Source organism: Eulemur rufifrons, chromosome 8, assembly GCF_041146395.1.
Source record: "Eulemur rufifrons isolate Redbay chromosome 8, OSU_ERuf_1, whole genome shotgun sequence".
NCBI lineage: Eukaryota > Metazoa > Chordata > Mammalia > Primates > Lemuridae > Eulemur > Eulemur rufifrons.
Window position 1 is genome coordinate 10,539,205 of NC_090990.1, and position 24,386 is coordinate 10,563,590.

The 24,386-nt window shown below is 57.4% G+C and overlaps 1 protein-coding gene across 1 annotated transcript; it reads left to right on the top strand.

Annotated features, from left to right (window-relative positions):
- Positions 1-1,942: 1,942 nt before the first annotated feature.
- PADI6 (peptidyl arginine deiminase 6) lies at positions 1,943-23,676 on the top strand. The gene is made up of 16 exons (XM_069477393.1): positions 1,943-2,034; positions 2,745-2,922; positions 4,668-4,740; positions 7,055-7,122; positions 7,592-7,718; positions 8,654-8,779; positions 13,573-13,751; positions 13,977-14,080; positions 16,911-17,022; positions 18,223-18,330; positions 18,545-18,699; positions 19,220-19,376; positions 19,495-19,618; positions 20,643-20,713; positions 22,138-22,299; positions 23,443-23,676. Exons 1-16 carry the CDS (start codon positions 1,943-1,945, stop codon positions 23,674-23,676), a joined length of 2,070 nt encoding a protein of 689 aa, XP_069333494.1.
- The last annotated feature ends 710 nt before the right edge of the window (positions 23,677-24,386 follow it).

Here is a 24,386-nt window from a genome sequence, read left to right on the forward strand (position 1 = left end):
AGTGCGCCCTCAAAACGGGGCCTCAGTGGCACCACAGCGTCCACCACAGTGACCTGAAGTGACCATAGGCCTTTTGACCACCTAAGAATGCTGAGCAGGCTTCATCGCGTTGCCGAGGACTTCCTGCCCTGAGCAAGGATGGGGGGAGCTGCGGGAGTCAACAGAAAGTTGCTTTGTGACTACAAACCCTGGAAGCCCCCTTGGAAGCCCACTGGGCTATCTTTTTGGGGGAGGACAAGGGGAGGTCATTTATTCATTTGCTCCACAAGAATTTGTTGAGCACCTACTATGTCCAGGACTCTTCTGTGGGTGCTGGGGATTCAGGGTGAACAGGAAGCCCCTGGAAGGAAGAGGGCTTGCTCGAGGGTCTCCATCCACCAGGCTGAGTGGGGAGCTGGGTCCTTCCTTGCTATGTTCAGACAGGGCCCTGGCACAAGGCAGGCTGCCCTCTGAACCCAGAGCCCAGCCCTCAGCGACCCCTCCCCAGGCAGACCGTCCCCTCCCCCCAGCGCGTGAGGCCGGCTGAGTCCTTAGGCCAGTGCCTCCTGCCTGTTTAATTTTGCCACCTTCAATCCCATGAGAGGGGATTTTAGGGCCTTCCTGGCCAGCCACCTGCCTCCAAGAGCAACTAAAACAGAGCCATCCGTGACAGTTACGCTGCGTGCTTAAAGCCTCCAAAGAGGGGATGTTTTAACTTCCGCTCCCGAGAGAGCTCAGCGGAGCAGTCTTCACTCTGTGCCAGCCCACGTGCCCCGCGCTGGCTACGCACGGGCGACTCCCAACAGCTCCGTGTGTCCGAGCAAACGGCTGACAACAAACGCTTACGTACATTGCAGCGCAGCCCCATGCAGAGCACACAGCCATAAAAAGGGACAGGGCTGCTTTTTGCATGCTCATGGGGAGAAGGTCCCTCTGCGTTGCATTATGAAGTGGAAAAAGGAGGCTATGAAATACTGTGTGGCCTACATTTATGTAAGAAAAGAACAAGCGGAGGACGGACATACTTGCTTGGTCTTGCACAGCGTTTATTGGGAAAGAAATGAAAGAAGCTGGTGACACTGGCTCCTCCCACCTATGGGTGAGCAAGGGACAAGGGAGAAGAGAGAATTTTTGGACTTGGCACCATGGTGTGAACGTGGTACCTATCCAAGAATAAGCATAACCCAAGCTTAAGACGTAGGATGAACACTGTTTCAAAGGAAGCCAAGTAAGTTCCTTGTGCCCGAAACAGTTCCTGTTTCTTTGCTCTGTGGGCTCAGCCGAGATGGACAGCAGCAGGTGCACCTGGCTCCGTGGGGGGCCTTGATTTGCTCATTCCACCAACACTCGCTCTGCCCCTCTGGAGACACAGCTGTGGGCAGCCGGCTCACCTTGATCACCTGGGGATGGGAAGCAGGTTCCTGGACCACGCCCCAGACCTTCTGGGCCCTGTGTTAACAAGCTCCCTTCATAAGTTTGGCAACCACCAGAGCGTTGAGAACCATGAGTCCCACACTTTGCTGGGCTGCCCTCATCAATTTCCAGGAAACATACATCTTAGAACTGAGGCCCCAAAGTCTGGGGATGCTGCCCCCAACTGCCCTGTGCAGATATTTGTCCCTGACGGCTTCAGCCAAGTCAACCACTCCCAGGCACCAGCTTCCCAAGCCCCTCTTGCTCCCAGCTGAAGGCCCAAGACCCCTAAGCAAGCAGCCTCTGACTCCCGGGTCTGCAGGCCTGCAGCCACGAGCTGCCTGTGCCTCTACTTGCCCTCAGCCACCAAGAGAGCCCAATGGAGAAAATCAGTTACACCTGGACAGCTGCCGCCCTTAACAAGGGGGCGGGCTGGAGAGGCCCTGAGCGCATAACAGGGGAGTGCGGGCGAGCCCTGGGTCACCTGAGGCCGCTGTGCTGAGGGAGGGTTGCAAGCAGGTCTGAGGGTGGTCAGCTCGGGGGCTGTGCCATGTCCTTCCAGAACGTCATCCGCCTCTCCCTGGACAACCCTGCCCACGCCGTGTGTGTGCTGGGCTCGGAAATCTACGTAGATGTCAGTGGGTAAGGTGCTGGGGGTGTGGTCCTGGATGGGGAGGCTGGCACCGGCTCCCCTGCTCCTGGGAGTTGGGGTTGCTTCTCTTCACTGCGTCTCACGGTCCTGCCCTGCCTCGGGAAGCCTGGGTTGGGTTTCTAGAGAGTCTCCCCGTCCGACACTGTGGGATTCTGACTTAACTCCTGCCTCTGCCCCATGTCGGCGTCGGGCCCTTAGAGAGGGGAGCGCCTTGGCTTCCTGCCCCCTACCTGGGAAAGGCAGGTGAGGCCGGGCCTGGGAGGAGCAGGTGAGGGGGGCCCCTGGATGCTGGAGCCTTGGCGTGGGTCTTCCCCAGGGTCACAATGCGGACCTCCCATGTCCCACGCCCTGTTTTTTTCCCTACAGGATCCCTTGTGACTCAGAAAAATGGCTCTTACCTCCTTGGGGGTTAGGGCTTATAAATAAGATGCCTCTTTGGTAACTTCTAGAGCATCAGTTGGAGGGTGGGGTCTGGGCTGGACCCTGGCACAGGGTGAACACGGGGGTCCTTGGGGTCAGAGTGGTAGGAATAAGGCTGATTGTGTTGGGACCCCAAAACCACCCTGACTAGCGGGCCTCTGCCTGGGCACCCTAAGGGGAATGAGGATTTGGGGGCCGTCCCCCACCGTACCAGCCACCTCCTGGGCCCAGGAGGGGAGGCTTTGTGCCCTAAAGCCTGTCTCCTTGCCGGGCGAACCAGGTGTGCCCCCCAGATGTGTGAGTGCTTCACCATCCGCGGCTCCGGGAGGGTCTTGATCGACATCGCCGACACGATGATCACCGACAAGGAGGACGCCACCATCTGGTGGCCCCTGACTGAGCCCACGTACGCGATCGTCAAGATGACATCGTCTAGCTTCATGGTGGACGGGGACAAGGTCAGCCTGGGGCAGCGAGATGAGGGGTGTCTTGGGGCTGGGACGCGGCACAGCCGCTGGGGTCCCCTCCTGACGGCTGACGTGCCCTGAGCCTGTGAGAAACGTGGTGCCCGGTGTCCTGCGTGTCCGACCTCACCCGGCGCTTGCAGCAGGCCTGGGGGTGGCACTTCACGGCCCCATGTTGCAGATGAAGAGACCGAGGCACGGGCCGTGCCCTGCCCAAGCCGGTTGTCGGCAGAACTGGGGTTGGAGCTGAGTGTCTGTCTCTGCCACGTGCACCTCTGAGAGTGACGCTGGGCTGGCTTCTGGTCCAGCTGCTGTTAACGCCTGGCTTAAAAGTTACCAGCGTAACTCAGATGGGCTTTTCGGCTAAGGCAGCTCTTCCGGACGGGGAGACTCTAATGAAGCTTAATTGCTGAGGTGTATTCAACGCATGCTATAGGCTAGACAGCTTGAATCAAGGGACTGGCCTCTACCCTCATTTCGCCTGAGGAAACTGAGGCACAGAGTGCTGTATCAGCCTAAATAGCGTAACCAGAGTGGGATGGATCCAGGATCTGAGCCCGAGTCTGTGCTCTCGCTCCTGGGCGGGCTGTTGCCTCGACGGGGCACCTGCGGTGGGGGAGGCTCGCCTCCACCTTGCACAGCGGCTGCCGGTCTCCTGGACGGGGCAGCGGAGCGGTTCTGTGGTAGAAGCTCCATCAGAGCAGCGGTGCTCGACTCTGGCTGCAGATTAGAACCACCGGGGACTGGGTAACACCCAGCGCCCAGGCCCCACCCCCTACCAATTAAATCAGAACTCCGGGAGTCGCCGGCTGCTGTAGTTTAAGGCTCCCCAGGTGACTCCAACCCAGAGCTGGGGCGAGAACCGCGATGAAGCGGTTCCCACTGGCACGTGCTGGAGCTGTTGCTGGCAGGGGCTGGAGCTGGGATGGCTGATGTGCAGTACACACACCCACTTACGCTCCGTGCCCGGGTAGGCAGTTCCCTGAGGGTACACCTAGGTAGGAACTGAGGACCATTCTCTGCCCAGGGCTCAGCCTCCAATACCCTCAAGAGTGGCCAACAGAGTGAGATGCTTGACTTTGGGCTACAGCGTCCATTTAGGAACAGGTGGTAGATCGCACACGCAGGCGTTTTCTAGCTAACGGTTGGGTCTTTGGTTCATGACAAAGCCCGTGATCGGGGCCCCTGGCTGGAGGGCAGGTCTGCTTAGAGCAGAGAGGCCCCTGTGGAAGCAGAGGCTGGTTCTCGACACAGGAAAGACTGAGGTCCAGCTCCCCTCTCTGTCCCGGGTGTCCCACGTCCTTAGCAAGCAGTTGAAGCTGTCAGAGGCCGCATTCCCCCTGCCCACCCCCTGGAGCAGTGGGGGGGACCCGGGAGGACAGGTGTGGCGGGTGGGTGTGTGACGTGGTTTATAGCTCAGGCTCTGAAACCACGTGCTGTTCTTTGCCTGAGTGGTACAGGGTGACCCCTCTGCCTTTGAGGGGGTGGCTCCCACCTGGATGGGTTTAGCTAACGTAGAAGAGGTTGGAAGGGCGGGGCGGTGGCAGCTTATGAATGCTCAGGCCCGACTGTCCTAAGTGCAGTGCCCCAGCCCTGTGCCAGCTCACAGCAAGATGCAGGAAACTCAGAAGCTGTAACAGGAGACCAAGGTCACACACCGAGACTCGGCAAGTGGCCCGGGCTGTGCTCCTGACCCCTGCCTTCTAACGTTCCCACGGGTCTGGACGCTGTCTCCACAGGTCTTGGTCACGTACTATGGCACCGACGAGGAGATGTCCCTGGGCACAGCTGTGCTGTTCCTCACCGGCATCGGTGAGTGTTGTTCCCACAGAGGCCCAGCCTCCCCCTGGGGGGGAGGGGGTTGGGCATTACAAGAACCAAAAAGGGTTTCTCTGCAAGGAGGTGCCTCCTATGGGCTCACGGAATTCTTGCATGAGTTCCCAAGCAGATCGATCCAAGATACTCACATACTCCCTCTTTGAAGCTCAATCATCTCTCTTCCCTGCTTCTGTACCGCTGACCAACTTTCTGAGAACAGAAGCAACCAGAAATTCCACGTTACCATCACCTACCCACCTACTCGTGTCACTTACCTTCTCTGTCACAGCTGATGTGTCTGTTCTTTCCTGTCTCACTAGGTCCTCTCCCCCTCGTTCGAGTCATCCCTTTAGCAATTCTTCTACGTAAGATGCCACCACCCTCCCCTCTTCTGGGTCGTTGCCATCAGCCCAGGAAGAGGAACGAGCTGTAGCATCTCTCACCTGATTCTGTGTTGTCCTTGGGCTCCACCTCCCACCTCTCTGCTACACGGGAGCCACCTACATGTCCTCGATTTCTCCTCTCTCCCCCCGAATCTACCCAGAGACCTACCACCAACAAGCTCTTCCCAAAGACTCTAACTTCACCAGGTCTAGCTGTCCCCTCCCTCTTCCCCTTACCTGTCAGCAGTGTCCAATACCACTGGTCGTCCTGCCCTGGCACACTGCACTGGAACATTCCAGGGGTGCTGCACTCAAGTCTCACCTGCCTGTTCCTTCTCAGAGCGCTTTGCTGGACTCTGTCTCCCAAGCTGGCCATTGAAATGTTTCAGGACTCGGGAAGCCAGTCACATGGCTTAATGTCACCTAGAGGCAGATTACTCCCCAAACTATCTCCAGCTGGTCATCTCTCGTGAACCTGACTTGGGCATTGCCTACCCGACATACGCTCCTGAGTATCTAATGAACATCTCGAGCTTAACATAGCCCAACAAACTGACTCTTTCTACCCCTGCAAAACCTCTTTCTAGTCATCTCCCCATCACGGTGGCGGGTGGGGGGGGGCGTGGGTAGCACCACCTTCCAGCTGTTGAGGCCCGTAACCTTGGCGTCACCTGGCTCTCCCCACCCCATGTCAGACTGAGTCCTGAGGGTGTTACCTGGCGCCTAGCGAGAATCCAGAGACTCGCTGTCCTCATGCACTTGTCCTGGTCCAAGCCCCCGTCCCCTCCCACCTGGATCACAGCCTGGGGTTCGCTGCTTCCACCCTTGCCCTTCTGTAGGGCTGGTCTCCATCCGGCCACCAGAGTGACACATCTCTAAGACATTAGATAACATCTCGGTTGAAAGCCTTCCAGCTGCTTCCATGCTGCTCAGATCGGAGCGAAAGTCCCTGCTGCCCACAAAACCTACCTCAGCAGCCCCTTGTGACCTATGACTCTTCTCCTTCCTTCTGCTCTGGGCACTGTTGGCTACTTTGACCCTTGAACTTGCCACCTGTACTTCCTGTTTCCTCTAATAGCTTTTACCCTGGATACTAGCACGGATTATTTTCTTGCCGCCTTCAGGTCTCTTTTTAAATTTCAACTGAAACGTCTTTGATTTTTCTAAAGCTGAAACACCCCGTTCCGTTCCCCTGTCCCCGTTTCCCACATTCTTGCTGCCGTAGGACGTAACGTGTATCTGTTCGCCCCACCCCTGCCGCACACTCCTGTGCTAACGTACGTTCCAAGAGGACAGGGCTCCTGTCTTGCCCACTGCCATCTGTGAGACCTAGAACAGCCGGGCTCACAGCAGGCATCTGTGTGCCAAGTGCTGAGGACACGGCAGCAAAGCAGGTCTGTGCTCGTGGCTCTGACATTCCAGTTGGGAAACAGTACGTCCACAAGGGCTGTGGACAAAACCCCATGGCAAAGCCACGAAGTCAGGTGCACGATAGGCAGGGTGGGAGGTGGGGTGCCAGGGCAGTAAGGGGCCTCTACAGTGATACGTGGGCGGAAGCCTAGATCCTTAGCTCTAAGGGGGAATTTACATATAGGGCCCTTCCTACATCTTGGAGAGCAAAGAGCTTTCCAGAAGGCTAGGGAGGTACGTTTTCCAAACTAGAACCACTTGGGTAGAAGGTGTGAGGCCTGAGATAGCATCATGACTGCAATAGGCCGGTTCTGTGAGCTCCTGGGAGGTTTGGGATAGTCGTGTGAGCACTCGGGCCGCTCCAGGCTTGCCCGTGGGGAAGGCGGCCACCTTTGAGCACGCCTCCCGCCTGCTGGAGAGGCTGGTGGCCGATACAGCCCCGGGCGGTCCCCGGGGGATCACCTGCAGCTTCGAGGCTCTGTCTAGGTGGCTGAGACGCCCTTCCTTTGTTTCAGAGGTCTCCCTGGAGGTGGACATCTACCGCAATGGACAAGTCGGGTTGCCGAGTGACAGGAAGGCAAAGGTGAGGGCGGGGCGGGGCCGTGACTCGCTGTGTCCGACCCTCACGGGGTCTCTTCAGTCAAATTGCTGTAACTCAAGTCAGAACTGACAATTGCTAACTTATTCAAGACTAGAATGTCTGACACTAAGCTCATGTCCTGGCCTGGTCATGTGGTCACCTAGAACAGAGGGTTCGTTAGCTGCCACCCCCAGGTGGGACATCTCTTCCCATATGCCTGTGTCCCTACTTCCCCCAGCACCGAAACAAAGTAGGTCACTGGTAACCCGAATCCAGCTGTTTCCCTTCCTCTTGGCCCACTTGCCCAGTGTCACCCTCCTGTCCCTACGGGTCCTTGGCCTCAAACTTTGATCGCAAGGTCGCTGTTGCCCTGGAGAAAGGCTTGGCTCTGCCCCCTGATGTGACGTGGCGTCTGAGAAGCAGGGGGTTTACGTGGCTTTTTCCTGAGCCAACGTTCCTGTCTCGCTTGCAGAAAAAATGGACCTGGGGTCCCAACGGCTGGGGTGCCATCCTGCTGGTGAACTGCAGTTCTGCTGACGCAGGCCAGCCCGAGGACAGGGACAAGGACGAGAAGACCAAGACGGTGCTCCTCTCTGAGGGTGAGACCTCGGACCGACCCCACCTCTCCTTTGTGGGCTCTGCCTTCGCAGCCCTGCCCCTCAGCAGACACGATTCCATGCTGACCGTCCCTCCTACGCCCTCACCCCCAGGTGGGCAGATCACTAGTCCTGGCTCGGAGCTGCGTAACTGGGAAGAAAGAGGCCGCATGGGCTGTTACAAACTGTTACTCCCTGGCTGTGAACTTGAGCACACTAGCTTCCCTGGTCTCGTCTTGCCTTCTATAAAATAGGGATGATACGGTTGGCCTCTCAAGGTGGTTGAAAAGACTAAACGAAGACAATGGGGGTGTATATGAGCTGCTTTCTAAAAAGCCTCCCATGTCCTGGGCCAGGAACCCTGACTGTCTTAGGAAAAAGCACTCTTGGATCTGGTCCTGACTTGTGGCTGGGGGTCAGCAGTGGGCGGGGTTCCAAGGCTAGAGGTGAACCCTTGCTGAGCTGAGCCACCCCCTGTTCTGTGTCTGTGTGGGGACTGTGGGTAAATGCCACCCTCGCTCAAAAGTCAGCCTTCCAGTCTGGGCAACACAGTAAGACCCCCATCTCCACAAAAACAAAAAACCTAGCAGGGCGTGATAGTACACACCTGTAGTCCCAGCTACTCGGGAGGCTGAGCCAGGAGGATCGCTTGAGCCCTGGAGTTGGAGGTTACAGTGAGCTGTGATCATGCCACTGTGCTTCAGCCTGAGCAACAGAGTGAGACCCTGTCTCAAAACAAAACAAAGTGGGCCCTGAGGTTGGTGACTTGCCTGTGGCCAGGCAGAGAACAGGTGGCACGGTGCAACGTGGTCTGGCCACGGCGGAGGGTCCTCGGTGCTCCCTCGTGCAAGCCCCCACCCTGCCCTACTGCTCTTCTCCCCATCCCTGGGGTCCTGGCCTCCAGAAGCCCCTGAACCTTTGCCTTGTCTTTTGTCCAGAAATAAAGAATCTGTCACAGATGACACTGAATGTCCAAGGCCCCAGCTACACCTTAAAGAAATACCAGCTGGTCCTCCACACCTCGGAGGAAGAGTCAAAGAAGGCGAGAGTCTACTGGCCCCAAAGTGAGTATTCTGGTGCCAACCCCAGCTTTGTCTGCTCTCAAGGTGCTGGGGCGAGCTGTGCCCACACCTACTCAGCAGGGTCCCCTCCGAGAACTGTAGGTCAGGGGCTGTTGTGGCCAGACCTTTGTCCCTGGGGTTCTCTGGCCGCCACCTTCACCAAAGACGAAGTCTATACACATGGGTGTAAGCTATTGTACCTCTGGGCCACTTTCTCCATTTGTAAACTGGGGGTGGTACCTACCCAGCAGGATTCTCGCAGCTGGAAATGCAGCAGAAATGCAAATGCATAATAGCTGAAGTGGGAGCTATTGCCTTATATAGATGAGATAACATCTCCTGATAATCCCTATCAGAAGAATCCATCTTCGTTTTTTTGTTTTTGTTTTTTTTTTTTTTTTTTGAGACAGAGTCTCACTCTGTTGCCCAGGCTAGAGTGAGTGCCGTGGCGTCAGCCTAGCTCACAGCAACCTCAAACTCCTGAGCTCAAGGGATCCTCCTGTCTCAGCCTCCCCAGTAGCTGGAACTACAGGCATGCACCACCATGCCCGGCTAATTTTTTCTATATATATTTTTAGCTGTCCATATAATTTCTTTCTATTTTTAGTAGAGATGGGGTCTCGCTCTTGCTCAGGCTGGTCTCGAACTCCTGAGCTCAAACGATCCGCCCACCTCGGCCTCCCAGAGTGCTAGGATTACAGGCGTGAGCCACCGCGCCCGGCCCCATCTTCGTTTTTAACCAAAACCTCATGCCATTAAAATTCCAGAATTCAGAGGCCAAAAAGCCAGAGTAGCAGATACAGTAGCACCTATACCCCAGCCCCCACGCCAACCACGGCCCCTCTTCAGCCCTCCTCTCCCTGGGAGGCAGGTGGCATGCTCGGTTCTGGGGCTGGAGGGCAGCCGGCTTAGAAGGTAAACGTGTCCAACTCCAGCAAAATGTCCTTTACCAAGTCTTCACTTCCCTTAACTGGCGTAATATTTAATGCCTCTAAGTTTCTCAAATGGAGACCTAACTCTTTGTTTCTGGAGGCGTATACGAACATGCCACCCTTTAAAAGCCACACTTAGCTTCAGCTGGGCAATTGGGAAGCCCTGTGGTCTTACAACACACCTATTCTCAGAGGGGCCATCTGTCACCAGTACTGGAGAGATGTGGCTCTACTTCCTTCCCTGTGCTCAGGGGCCATAGCACAAAGTCCCTGCTCCGTCTCTTCTGCAGACCCTAACTCACAGATGGGCTTGGAAATAGCCTGGGATTAGCCAGAAGCAGCAGCGCAGGTTGGATGTAGCCCTCTGCATGTGGGCTAGGAGTGGGCCACAGACCCACGGGTCCAGGCCTGGTCCAGGCCCCCATGAGTCCTGCCAAGCATGGATGATGCCGTGGTAGGCTAGGCCAGGACAAGTGGTCCTGGGAGTCCACGCAGGAGGCCACCAGTTCAGCAGCCTGCTAAAGATGCTGTGTTATTTCATTGTGTGGATCGTAGTGAACTACGTGTTTCTCCTTATTAAACTTATTCAAGAATCCAGGGCAGGGCGTTTACCAAGCCTTCCAGGTTATCTTGAAGCACGCTAAAGCTGGAGAACCGCTAGTCTAGAAGAGATAGCAAAGGGATCTGAAGACTGTTCTAGACACAGAGAAAGTCGGAGCATAGGCTCTGGAAAAAGCCTTTTGAGGAGGCAGTGACCAACCGTGGCAAATGCTCTTGGTAGACTAAGGTGCCAAAGCCCGTAAAGTCATGGTCTTCCAAGTGACGGTCATCAGTGACCCTGACAGAACAGAGGGATAAAAACCAGGTTGAAATGGACAGGTATGGTGAGCATGGCACGGAAGGAATTTGCCTGCTAGGGAGTTGCATGGTGGTCACAACTGGCAGGGCTGGCGTGGCGTCGGGGGCGCATCTGAGGCTGGTAGAACATGGGTGCAGCTGTGTGCAAGTGGGCTGACCCAACAGGGAGGGCCACGGCCCTGGAGGAAGGAAGCCTAAGAACACGTAATGCTCGGAATACAAACGTGACCGTGTCCGGAGTGGCAGTGAAGGCTGGCTGTGAGGTTGGTCACAGCTGGAACGAGGCCATTTCAGTACGGTGGCTTCTCTAGCCATTCGGGTATGAGAGTGAGTTTTAAAGAGTTGGTTTAACCAGAATTGCAGTCTTTCCAGGCACATAAACTAAAAGGGTCTGGGAGTGGACGTCGTCATGTTCGAGGGAGAGATGTAGTGACAGATGTTTGGATCTGAGAAGGGTACAAAGGAAGCAAAGGGTAGGAGTTGGCCGCAGGAAGATCTGGGGTCGGAGACTGAGGCAGGAGTGTAGATGAGCTATGAAAAGATGGAACGCCCTGGAGGGCAGCTAGTCTGGGCCGTGACCCCAGAAATAGGCACCTAAGGTGGGCCAGAACTCAAGTTCAACGAGATAAGGTCGAAGAAGATGAAAATGTCCGGTCGATGGTGTCAAATGCCAGTGATGACAACAGTGGCGGGGGTAAGCTGGTGCTAGGACGACCCACGGAGGGGTGGCAGTCAGTTGTAACAAAGGGGGCAGGGGCACTACCTGACAGTGCCTCAAAGGGACCAGGATTCTTGAGGAATGCGGAGCGATGGACCAGAAGTGCTAATGAGGAACAAAGGGGACACCTGCCCCACCTCTAGGTCCGGTGGTAAGTGGCAGGTAAGAACAAAGCTCGGCTCGATACGTCGGTGTCTACCGTGCCCTGAGGATCCGGCTCTGGGAAGGTGAACACACTACCTGTTCTCAGAGCCTACCGGGGCAGGGGGACAGCCAAGGACCAGGTGGGGGCTGGGTGTAGCCCTTTAAGATCCAGGAGGGCAGGAGTTGAAGGGTAGCTGAGCTAAGACCTGAGTGGTAGCAGGGCAGAGCCTGAGAGTGGGAAGGGCCTTCCAGGCGGAGGTGACTGTCATGCTGGGTCATGAGGCTTCTGGCCCTGCCCATCTGCTTAATGGGGATAAACGAGCACCTTATCAAAGGCTTGTGAGGATGCAGGTGAGTCCCTGAGCCCGAACACCTAGCACAGTCCCTGGCACGTAGTAAGTCTGCAATGAAGTGTCAGCTGTGCTTTAAAACGAACTACTGGCTCTGAGAAGGCCCCAGAGGGTCAACTGCAGAGGGACTACTCAGATAGCAGGTAGGGACTTGGGGCAAGGGGACTGCACCCCTCACCGCCCAGCGGTGAGTCGCCCACAGGGAGCCCAGGTCCCCAGGACAGAAGGCCCTGGGCCTGCAGCAGCTCTTGGGCTGGGTGGCAGCCAGCCAGGATCTATCTGTGTAGGCCGGAACTCCGCGGTCGCCAGCTGACTGCAGCAGGTCGAGGGCCGTGTCTGTGCTGGGGGGGTTGCGGGGCCCTGGTAGAAGCCTGCCTCGTCCAGTCTTGCCCGCTCGGGGCAGTGAGGAAGCCTCCCAGCAGACTGAAAGCGGAAACTCAGAAAGGAGCGTTCCCAGTTGGCCCGGCCCCCTCCGGCCAGCAGCAGGGGGACTGAGGCCAGGCCTGTGGCCGGCACCCCCGTGCCTCGGAGGAGGTGTTGCCGTGGAACTCCAGAGCCCATCTGGGGGCTGCTACAGCCACAGCCCAGAGCACAGAGGCCGAGGAGCCGGGGCGGTGCCTGAACTGGGGACAGCCACGGCCACAGCAGCCATCTGACACGTTAGGGGAACCGGAGCTGGAAGCAGCTGGCACGTGCCATGCAGAGGTCTGAGGGAGACATGGCGCCCAGATCTTTCAGGGTTCTGGTGGCCAAGGTATACCCGGTTTACAGGATTCTCTAAGGTAAGAATCCACTGGGGACCTCAGACCAGGACTGCGGCTGCCACACCAGGATGGAGAAGGACAGAGGTGAAGGCCAGGCAGGAAGGAGTTCGCGTGGCCCGGGTGGGAGGAGCTCGGTGGCTTTGGGTCAGGGTGATCTCCCGCCTGCAAAATAGGCAGATTTGGGGTCTAGTTAATTGAGAGACAACCACCGCATGTGGTCAACTTCTGTGTGTGGTTTCATTTTTAATTGACCTAAAACTAGAAGAAAACAGGCTTCAATGTACAACTACGAGAACACTCGGTTTCTTCAGAAACTTTCTGCTGAGGCATCATCCACTGGCCAGACGGTTCTCGCTGAGCTTCCTGGTGTCAGTAAGTGGCTTTTTCAGATGAGGCTGCCGAGCCCAACTCTGTACAGTTTCTCACCTCGGACCTTATCATCCCAAAGTTCGATTCATGAATCTTCACCCTGGACTGAAGGCCTCGAAGGCGGGTGTCTGAGCGCCCGAGTCCTAACTCATAATAAGTCTCACCATGCTGGCGAGTGACTGGTCCTTGCTGGTGAACAGACATCTGGGTGTCCCCTAAGCCCTAGACAGCAGAAGAAACACGGGGACGGGGTGGGTGCAGGTACTCATGCCTATGATCCTAGCACTTTGGGAGGCCAGGGCAAGAAGATCGCTTGAGCTAGGAGTTCAAGACCAGCCTGGGCAGTGGAGCAGCAAGACCCCTTCTCTATTAAAAAAAAAAAAAAAAAAAAAAACTTAGCTGGGCATGGTGGCACATGCCTATAGTCTTAGCTACTTGGGGCGGAGGTTAAGTGAGCTACGATGATGCCACTGCATTCCAGCCTGGGGGACAGAGCAAGACCCTGTTTCTTTAAAAAAAAAAAAAAGAAGCGCCAAATAAGCCAGCTCAAGAACCCACAGCCCAGCTTCTGACCTGAGAAATGGGCTGGTGCCTTGACCATCAAGTGTGGTGACCAGCACCAGGCTATTTCAGTAGCTGGTCTGTCCCTTCCCTCTCCTAGAAGACAGCTCTCATACCTTCGAGCTGGTGCTGGGGCCTGGCCAGCACACCTATACCCTGGCCCTCCTGGGGAACCAGTTGAAGGAGACCCTCTATGTGGAAGCCACAGAGTTCCCATCCGCCAGCTTCTCAGGCCTGATCTCCTACTCTGCCTCCCTGGTGGAAGAGTCTCAAGACCCGGTATGTCCCCAAGGAGACAAGGAGTCCTCGGACTAGGACGCTCCGGTCGGGGGAGCATGTCTCACAGTTGGGCAGAGGACGGGGGGACGTGAGGCTTGGGGGGCAGAGCTAGGGGTTGGGGAGAAAGCTGCAGAAGGCAGGCGAGGCCCAGTGGTGAGCTGGACTGAGAGGGGAGGGTGTGGACGTGGAAGCCGGTCGCTGACAGGACCTTGTCTTGTGTCGCAGGCGATCCCAGAGACGCCGGTGTACAAAGACACGGTGGTGTTCCGCGTGGCTCCGTGCATCTTTCTTCCCAGCACCCAGATGCCGCTGGAGATTTACCTGTGCAGGTAAGAACGCTCGGGCCGCCTGTGCCGGGCAGTCCTCATAACTGGTGCCTTCTTTCTGTAGCAGGGCAGGGTGGGTGAAGGTGGCTAGGACATGTCACCAGGAGAGTAAAATCCTTCCATCTGAGCTGGCCGGACCTGCCCCAAGGCAACCGTCTGATATGTCTGAATATTCCCAAAGCCAGGGACTGCGAGATGCACGAGGTGGTCCCCCTGTTCTTACAGGGGTCAAACAGCATGGTCTTAGGCAGTGCCAAGTGCTCTAAAACAGAGTAAAGGACAGAGAGGCAAGGCTGCCAGCATGTCCTGTCAGAACAGGCAAGAGCCGGAGGAGGCAGGGGGATGGGGCCAAAGCGGACAGTTCCCTAGCAGCTCTGGGGCTGTGCTGCACCCCAAACACAGCTGCGTGTTTTTCCTCACCCAGACGCCTGCAGGCAGGGGACGGGTGCTGCTCCCGCCGTCACTTAGGGTTCCTTTCAGTCTTGTGAGGATGCTTTCCCCTGGGGTGCGCGGCACCTCCGTCTTTGTGACGTAGGCTGGGCACGTGCACTTCTAGGCCCGGGTCCCAGGAAGGGGTAAAAGCCAAAGTCCGGGTGAAGTTGCCCGTCTGCGGCTCGGGGTCTAGAAGTCTCCTGAACCACTTCCGTTCACGTACCAAAGGCCTGAAGAGGCACAGGCCACATCAGCCTCAGGGACGCCAGGAATGGTCTCTGGCTACATGACCACGTGCCCAGGGAGAAGGAGAGGCGGGATGTGGACACAACCAGTGGGAAACCACCAAGGGTTCTGTCCATGCTGTCGCCTGTCACGTGGAAAACTAAATACATATAAAAGGCAAGAGACCAGCTCAGACACAGCAGTTAGACTCGGGATTGCTTTGAAGGTAGGACACCCCTGGCCCCACCAACTCCATACCAGCCGCCGCCAGTTACTACGGCCACGTGTCCCTTACGGCAGGCTCCTTACACGAAGGCCACCTTCTAAAGTAGGAGGCAGAGGACAACGGGAACGACCTAGTGGAGAAGGGAAGAGCCGACGGGGAGGGCAAGAGGCAGCTGCAGGAACCAGAAGGCAGGACGGTGCACGAGGACAGCGTGCCGCTGTTCCAGGAGGGAACAGACAACTAGGGAAGCACTAGGATAGCTGGGCGGCGCTCACAGCCTGCTTAGCTTGGCCAGCTAGAGAGACAGGTCACCATGGGCTTTTCCCCAACTACTCTCAGTAACAACCTCTAGGGGAGATCAGATGTAGACCCTTATGCCAGGGTCCAGCCAGGGTTGGGTTTGCCCAGGGACAAGAGTATACGATGGTGATGCACCACAGAAGGAAGAACGAGGAAAGGGGGGAGGTCCCCGTGAGGCCAAGCCACCAGCCTAGGGGCTAGGAGGGGCCTCAGGGAGACAGTGGTCGGGGGCTGGATGTCCGCTCGAGATCGTGGAGGTGGTGAGGCCAGCAGCACAGGAGGCTGAGGCAAGGTGGAAAATGAGATCTCAGATCAGATCTAAACAGGCCGTGGCATGGCGTGATCACGCAGATGGGCTTGTTACTAAGGATGGTAGCAGTGATGGGACGTCAGAAAAGGTAGACCCTGCAGGGTGACCGAGTATCCCGGCAGGGCAGCACGTCCTATGGCTGGAGGGCACGTGAAACAGGGGCTGGGGTGTCGAGGGAGATCTCTGGGTGCAGCCACGAGTGGTAAGACCTACCCCTCCTCCTGGCCCAGTGAGGCAGACAGCGCATCCCTGGGAGGGCTACCGGGGAGTGAGGTCCAGGGGTCCTCGGAGGAACAGCGGGTTTCAAGATGAAAAGGTCAAATCTCAGGGAACATCTGATGGGATCTTGCTGGTGGCTCATACGAAAGACAGATCTAGCGTCTGTATCTGAAGACGGAGGTTGCTCACCCACAGAAGGCAGCCACCTGCTGTTCAACGAAACCCAGGTCTCCCAGCTTAGCCACAGAGGACCTACAAGACTGGCGCTACACACCCTTCCCCCAGTAAAAATCCGTAGGCTGTTCTAGGCATTGTCTGGATGGCCGGCTCCCCGTAGCCTTGTCTGTGTAGACCCAACAAATAGGTTCTTTGGAGCGGTAGCATAGGACGCTATGAACAGTACACTAGTGGCTACATTGTTACTAACAGGATAACGTAGCAATCGGACGGAACAGCAACGTAGGCCCTGGCGCTGGAACTGAACTAAAATGCCAGTTTTGATACTTTCCCAATAGTATGACCCCACTGATGTTCAACTCCTGTGGATCTATTTGTCTATAAAACCGGCGATCTTAAGCCTCAACCGTCACTTCATCTTCAAGGAAGGGATGTCCACCGTAGATTCCCAAGCCTGGTGCTGGACGTGACGGCACCAAGATGCCAGGTTCAAGACCTACCTTGTGCCAAGCACAGGAATGTGACAACCTTCTTGGTCCTCTCAAGGGGGACCCAGTTTCTTGGCTTCTTGGGGGAAAACGGAGCCCCCTCAAAGGAAGAACCAGACAATACCTCTGGGTGGGCTGAGGGAAGAGTTTCCCAAATTGCCTGGGGTGGGGGTAGAATGTGCCTAAAGGGCAGAGAGAGAACAGGCCTAGGCCACCAGGGCAGGGGCTGACACCAGCACTTCTTGACCTGGCTCTGCCCCGGGTTGAGCCGAGTGACGCGGGCTGGGCGAGACGGGCTCTGAGGGGTGAGGGGCGGTTGCCCTGTGTACCCCGTAGGCAGGGGCATGGTCTCTCCTGGTCAGAAGGAGGCGCTCTCCTTCCCAGGACGGGGAGATCGTGACCAGGGTGGGGGGGGGCTCGAAGGCCTTCCTGGAACTGGTTTATCTCCCGTGGCAGAGAGCTGCAGCTCCAGGGTTTTGTGGACACGGTGACGGAGCTGAGCGAGAAGAGTAACTTCCAGGTGGCAACTGTCTATGAGGACCCCAACCGCATGGGCAGGTGGCTCCAGGTAACACCCCACCTGGGGGAACACCTGCTGTGGGGGGGGGGGAGAGACTTGGCGTGTGCCACCTAGAAGGGAGTTCACACAGGCTTCTGGTCAACCTTCATGGCAAACCTGAGCCTCGATAGGGTGTCTCCGTTCTTAGGACTTCTTTGAGAATGACTTGCCCGAGTCGTAGCCACTAAGGGATAGAGCTTGGAGTGCGACCTTCCTCCCATTCCAGAATGCCTGTGTTCAAGACCACAGAACACCTGGGGCCTTCAGCTAAGCCTGCCAGGGCCGGGCCACTGCCCCAGGGTTCCACCTGACCCTGACACAGCACTAAGTCTAGAGCCCGGGTCAGCGTTCGGCTCTGGAGCTCCACCCTACCCCACGAATACTCGTGACTACGTGCTGGGTGTACCGCCCCGAGCACCAGAGGTGACAGAATAGCACAGGAGCCGCCCCTGCTCCAGCTAATAGAGCTAAGTGCTGTGAAAAGAAAACACGATGACACGAGGTGGTCACGTGGAGGCTGGGGAGGGGCGATTAGATATAGGGGAACCCTTGGGCACAGACAGCTGAAGACCAGAACGGGGTCTGCTTGGAGGACTTGAACGGAAGGGCTGGTGATCGCAGTGAACAGAAGTCAGAGGCAGGTGAGGGCGATGTTATATCTTAGGGACCTCTTAAGCCAGAAGGTAAAAGACACAAACAACCCCAGGGCAGAGCAGGATGACCAGAAAGCACAAATTGGGGGGAATGAAAGGTGGCAACTGTGAGTTTTCAAAAGCCGCCTCTGGCTGAGATGCAGGGCACAGATCCTAGGATGGGGCGAGTATGGAAGGGGACGCTGGCTGGAAGGCATCGCAGCAGTATAGGGAAGCGATCATGGTGGCTCCCCGGGGGGTACCAGAGACAAGTTGACTCGGAACATATTTAAGTGAAGCCAACTAGGCTTGTTAAAGGACTGGGTACAGAAGAAAAGGGAGAATCTGGGTGACTCAAGTCCCAAACCTGAAGAATAGGAGTGAAAGAGGTCAGAATGGCCTCAAGAGGTGACGGTTGGGCTGGGCTGAAGCTGAGCAGGAGTTGGCAGGAAGAAGGGGGCTCTTATTGCACCCTCTGGAGGTGGCCCAGGCCCAGGGAGCTGTGCCCGCGAGCCAGACACAGGAGAGCAGGGGAAGGGGTGAGACAACCTCCCAACCTGTGTCCTGTCCCCTCCAGGATGAGATGGCCTTCTGCTACACCCAGGCGCCCCACAAGACGATATCCTTTGTCCTCGATACCCCTCGGGCCATCTTACTTGAAGAGATCTCCATGAAATACTCACTGGTGCGGAGCTTGGTTTGGCTGATCTGAACCCGGTCCCACCTCTCGGGCCTGGCATCTGTCAGGATGTGATGGGGCACAAGGGAGGGGGGAGGGGTCCAGGTGGCCTCGGGGGAAGAGGAGATGGAAGTCTCCCTGAGATTCTGGATTTAGGGGTAAGACTGGGGCTTGCAGTCATTCCCTTCAACACCCCTGCCCTGGTGGACTCTCCTTCCAGAGCCCCGGTGTCGGCTACATGATCCAGCACACCAAGGACCACAGAGTGGCCAGCATGGATTCCATTGGGAACCTGATGGTATCCCCGCCTGTCAAGGTCCAGGGGAAGGAATATCCCCTAGGCAGGGTCCTCATCGGCAGCAGCTTCTACCCCAGGTGAGCCAGGAGACCAGATGGTGGCCACATGTCTCTAAAACTTAAAGGGACCCTGGTAGCCAATCTGGCTCTACCTGATTCTCATAACCTCAGCGGCCTGTGCTCTGGGCCACTTCTTAAACGGAGAAGGGTATCTGAGCCTCTGATTCGTGTGGGAGACTAAAGGTAGAAAAAGCAAAGGGTTTATTCTTTGATTTCAGGGTTTAAATCGAAACAAGTGAGATTCAGCCGGTCTGTTGGCCCAAAGGGGTGTTACTGCCACAGAAGGTGTGGTTGGACTTCATAACCACAGATCGGAACGATGCCGTGTCCAGGGTTCAGTCTACCTAGAGTCACCTGGCTCTGTCCTGAGTTGGGTCAGAGTAGGAGATTCTTAACCACCCCGTCTTGCATGGACTGGCCACTTCCACCCAGCAGTCAGAGGGGGCCAGGTACCAGGAGGTAGTTGGCGCTCGCTGAGTGGCAGGCAGCTGACCGGGCTGCCCTGGCTCAAGGGCTGTTCTTTCCACCTTCCTTTTAGTGCAGAGGGCCGGGCCATGAGTGACGCCCTTCGAGACTTCCTCTATGCCCAGCAGGTCCAGGCCCCGGTGGAGGTCTACTCAGACTGGCTAATGACGGGCCACATGGATGAGTTCATGTGCTTCGTCCCCATAGACGACAAGAGTGACGGCAAAAAGGTCTGTGGTGGGGGCTGGAGAAGGCACATCCAGCCACATCTCCCACGCCTTCTGTTGGGGGGGACCCTTGGTGGCTCCCGGGGAAGATGGTAGCCTCTGACCCCAGGTCTCTTCCCAGAGCTTCCAGCTGCTCCTGGCCAGCCCCAGCGCCTGCTATAAACTTTTCCAGGAGAAACAGAAGCAAGGCTACGGCAACGCGCTTCTGTTTGACGAGGTTAGAGGGGATCAGCTCCTTTCTAACGGTAAGGGAGCCGCCAACCCCAAGACAGAGTTGGGTCCCTGCTTCCCGAGGGGCCCTTTCTAGATGGTCATTCACTGCCTTGTCACTCCTGGTAGAGAGGATCTCGGGGGAAATGAGAAAGCCGTTGGAAGATGGTAACGTCATCTCCACGCGATTCTGGCAGTACCAGGACAACACGGGTAGAGCAGAAGCGCTGGCGAGGCCGCTAGAACCCATCTGAGAGGGACTGACTTAGCACATGATGGCCCCAATGGGGAGAAGAACAAATGCGAGCGATGCCAGTGTCGGGCCTTACTCGGGGGGTGTTGGGTCAGAAACCTGGGCACCCTTAAGACACGCAGAGGCCGTGTGGCTGGAGCCACAGAACGTTTTATCCAAACGCTATAGTAGCACAAGGGGACCCTTTGCCCTGCAAGTGGCCGGGGTGCCAGGAAGTTCTTTAGACCCTTGACACCCCATATCACCTGGGAGCATGTGAGGAACTTAGGCGTCCCATCCCTCTCCAGACTGCCCGGATGCCTCCTGGGTCACAGAAGCACTGTGGACGGTGACACTTACTGAGCATGAACCACATGCCAAAGACTGTCACCTCAGAGCTGATGGCTACACTGGGCATCTGCCTCCCAAAGATCAGGCAACTAAGGAGCAAAGTGGATGTAACCTGGTCAGGGTCACAGGTGGAAGGTGGCCAGGCTGTACAGATCGTGTCATGCTGGGAGGTGAATGGGGGCCGCAGTGACCCTGCTCGTGTCTTCTAGGCTGCCTCTCTGAGCCTGGCACAGGCTACGCCCCCTCCCGCCAGGGACAGAGTGGCGGGTGGCAGTCAGAGTCCTGCCTGGGCTTTGCAGTGCAGACCCTGGTTGGTCCCCAGGTGTGAGATGATGTACTGGGCTGGTGGGGGTGGTCTCTGGAGACCAGTGAGGCCACTCACCATAGTCACTGGCCCAGTTGACTGTGCCAGGGCCCGAGTCTGCCCAGCTGCAGACAGCGTCCACCCACAGGCCTGCCCACCCTTCTTCCCACAGGAAGGGAAGCCAAGACCATCGATCAGTTTCTCGCTGATGAAAACCTGAAAAAGCAGAATGAATACGCGGAGGTAGGGCCCAGGCTGTGGGGGGCCTTCCCCAGGAAAGGGCTGGCACCGCAGGTTCCTGCGGAAGGTTCCGGCCATTCCCAGTAGGGGCCTGGGCGGGGGCAGCTGCCCTCTGTTCCCAGTCCTGACACAGGCCCAGCTCCGGGGCCAGGGCTGGCTGTGTACCAGCTTGGGGAGACTGAGGAACTGGGAGGAGCTTAAGTCTCTGAAGCCAACACTACAGCAAGACGTGCCTTGTGCTTGGATGAGACCAAGAAGCACGGGTGACACAGCTTCCCCAGGTGTCAGCCAAAGGTGGCTGAGGGCCAGGATCTAGACCCCGGGGTGGAGCAGGGGCTGGCGTGAGGGGACAGATGGCAGAGATTCTGCTTGCTCAGCAGTGTCAGAATGAGTTCCGGTCATGACCGCCCACCTGGCTCTGTCCCCAAGCTGGACAGGTGCTGACAGTCTAGACAGCTTCCTAACCAAGCACCTACCACGGCCCGAGCATCGCGGGAGGCACCTTCCTGAAACCCTGGGACCACACAGAACGTAAAGCTCAGCTCGTCCGTGGGGGCAGTGAGGCTCAGGGCACAGCCGCTAGCCCAAGCCAGTCAGCTGGGACCAGGTTTGGACCCGAGCGTGACTCCCAAGTTCATGCTTTGCTCACCGCTTGTGCCACTCGGCTGCCTGGGGTCTACTTCCTGGGGAGCCGTGGGCAGCCCAGCAGCCTCTCGAGCAGGACTGTCCCCGCTCTGAGGAGCTGAGTATCAGACTCGGTCCCAGGGCCTTCCCGGCACTCCCTGGGGGAAGTGGCCCATCACAGCAGCCACGAGCATGGTGTTCGGGGTCTTCAGAGACCTCTTGGGAATGTGGATCACTGGCTGTGAGAAGCAGAGTCCCCAGAACCGAGGTTATCCGACTGCTAGAAGGGAGACCGAAGCCTAAAGAAGGCAACCTCTTGCCCAAGGTCACGTGGTCAGAGCAAAACTCCTTTGCTCACTGGGACCCTTATTCCCAGCCGAGGAGTGTTCTGTGCCACAGCACGCTGGTACCTTGACCTTTGCAAGAGCAAGGATGGACTCCTGGCACGGTAGGGTGGGCAGCAGCCAGACACGGGGCGAGACAGCCTCTGAGCCCCTGGGGACGGACAGCCTAGGCGTGGTGGGCTGAGTCTGGTCCTATCAAGGTGTTGGGCTCAGCGGGTCCCAGCAGGGAGGTGGCCCTGACTAGCTGTGGGATCCCAGCCTCCAGCCCAGGCCTCTCTGTGACCCTGCTGTCCCCGGCAACACTGCCTGCCATGTTGGGGGTCGGCCTGACCTGTGAGGGTCCTGGCACACAGGAAGACACGGCAGCTGCTTTGGGCCGTGGCCCGTTGGTGGGGAAGGAGGCAGGCCGCCTCTCCGGTCCTGAGGTCACCCCTCTCCCGGCCCCTTCCTGCCCCTCAGAAGTGCATTCTCCTGAACCGTGACATCCTGAAGACGGAGCTGGGCCTGGTGGAGAAGGACATCATCGACATACCTCAGCTCTTCTGCCTAGCGCGGCTGACCAACGTCCCCTCCGACCAGCAGCCCCAGAGGCCCTTCGTGAGGCCGTACTTCCCTGACCTGGTAAGGGGTGCGGGGGGTACACTGGGGTTGGGGAGGGGTCCCTCAGTGCCAGCTGGCACGTCACCCACAGTGCTAGACTGCAGGGGGCGGGTGCAGCAGACAGCGCTGCCTACGAGGCCTCCCTCTCCCCACTTGGTTGGGGGACACCCCACCCAGGAAACAGGTGCATTGGCCCTAAAGCCTGGGACACTCGCCAAGCAGTTACTGTGGTCCAGGACTTGCGCCATGTGCTTTAGGGGCCTCAGCAAGCTAACCCCCAGCCTGAAGGGACAGATGAGCTGTTTCCCAGAGGGGGATGCTGTGTGCAAGTCCCTGAGGGGCAGGGTCTTCTGTCCACTGTCCCCAGGGTTCACAGCAGCAGCATCTGAATATGTAGGTGCTTGACTGCGTAAAGTTACATTTTACTCCTCCTGAACAGAAGTCAAAGTCGGGAGTAGGGGGTATGAGTACAAAGGGGTCCTGGCTCTGCCCAGCCTGTGCCCACAGGCTCATGTCTGAACTTTCCCATGCAACAACCATGACCTGTCGTGCAGGTTCTCAAAATGAATTCTGAGGCACCTGAGTGCCTCCATTCTTAAACACTTGCTGGCCTCCTCTCCCCGGGTCCTAGAGACACAGGACTCAAACTTACCAATGCTCCACTGGTATTCTTCTAGTTCTATGAGATCAGTGTGGTCCAGTGGGCGTGAGCAGTGGTGAAGTTTCTTTGAAGGGTTAAAGATGGCGAAAAGTCAACTGCCAGAGCTGGGGGTGGAGAGCACCCCCGTGGAGAGGTAGCAGGAACATGGCACAGGCAGGACAAAAAGGCCAGAGTGACAGAAATACAGGGGAAGCTGCCCAAGCCAGCCCCTGGCCAGGCAGCATTGGGGTTTCACGTTGGGTGTGAGGGAGGGTCGTCGGGTGCAACCACACTGGGTGTGAGTAGAGGGTCAGGCAGAAGTGAGCTGGGTCTCGCCGGTCGGTGGTGTTGGTGAGGACGGTGCCAAGTGCTTGCTGGCCCTGGTCTGGCCCAACCCCACAGTAGAGGCAGCTGGGTCTTCCCTGTACCTACCCTATGGTGCTCCTTCCTTAGGGGAATGCGCAGGGGCTTTCTCCCACGGCTGATCCCCCTCCAGGCCTCATGCACAACTGTCTTCCCGACAGCTGCAGATGATTGTGATAGGCAAGACCCTGGGGATCCCCAAGCCTTTTGGGCCCCAAATCAAGGGTACCTGCTGCCTGGAAGAAAGGGTCTGCCAATTGCTGGAGCCCCTGGGCTTCAAGTGCACCTTCATTGACGACTTTGACTGCTACCTGACCGACGTTGGGGACCTGTGCGCCTGTGCCAACATCCGCCGGGTGCCCTTCGCCTTCAAGTGGTGGAAGATGGTGCCTTAGCCCCAGGCCCGAGGCTGCCCGCTCTGCCCCGGTGAGTGGCCCACTGCCACTGGGCAACAGCACGACTTCTTGCCCAGAACGGAGGCTGCAGAGTCAAGGCAACACAGCCCTTCCCTGCCCTGTCTGCCCCTGTCCCTCAAACGCTGTAGGACGAGCAAATGTCACCAGCTTGAGCCCCTGTGGGGGGAAAGGTGGAAAACTACCTTCAGCCAAGCAGTGTTTGCTGAATGGCCAATAAAGCTCTAGCTGTTCTGAATGCACTTTTGCCGTGGCCCCCTTGTTTGAGACAGCTGGGGACAAAGCTGAGCTGTTGAGACCCTGTGGTCCCGCTGTCCCACTTGGGTAGGGGCAGGGACTGGGCTAGACAATGCTGCTGTCCCCCTTCAATCCCCGGCAATCTGGGTCTTGGCTCTAGAGCCCAGGGTGACAGCTTCCAGGCTGCAGGAAGGCAGAGGCCTCCCCTTGGCCCTGGTAGGAGCTGGAGGCAGCCCCAAGAGAGGACAGTGCCATGCCCCAAGGGCAGCTGGCCTTAGCAGGTGGACGCTCTGGGCTCCTGGGGGTCTGAAGGGTGTGCCCTGAGGTACAAGGTACAGCAGGGGCGGGTCTGGGCTGACTTTTAAAGCTCAAGTTCCTGCTCCAGGACTCGAGGCCACTTATTTCCATCTGCCTGGCCACCCCTGTGACGATGGCACAGATGCTATTAAAGCAAG

Excerpts from the sequence above, each read along its gene's own strand:
- PADI6 (XM_069477393.1), top strand. The coding sequence starts at position 1,943 with ATGTCCTTCCAGAACGTCATCCGCCTCTCCCTGGACAACCCTGCCCAC. Across the intron at positions 14,081-16,910 it reads CTGGAGATTTACCTGTGCAG|AGAGCTGCAGCTCCAGGGTT; the intron begins GTAAGAACGCTC and ends CTCCCGTGGCAG. Across the intron at positions 20,714-22,137 it reads AGCAGAATGAATACGCGGAG|AAGTGCATTCTCCTGAACCG; the intron begins GTAGGGCCCAGG and ends CCTGCCCCTCAG.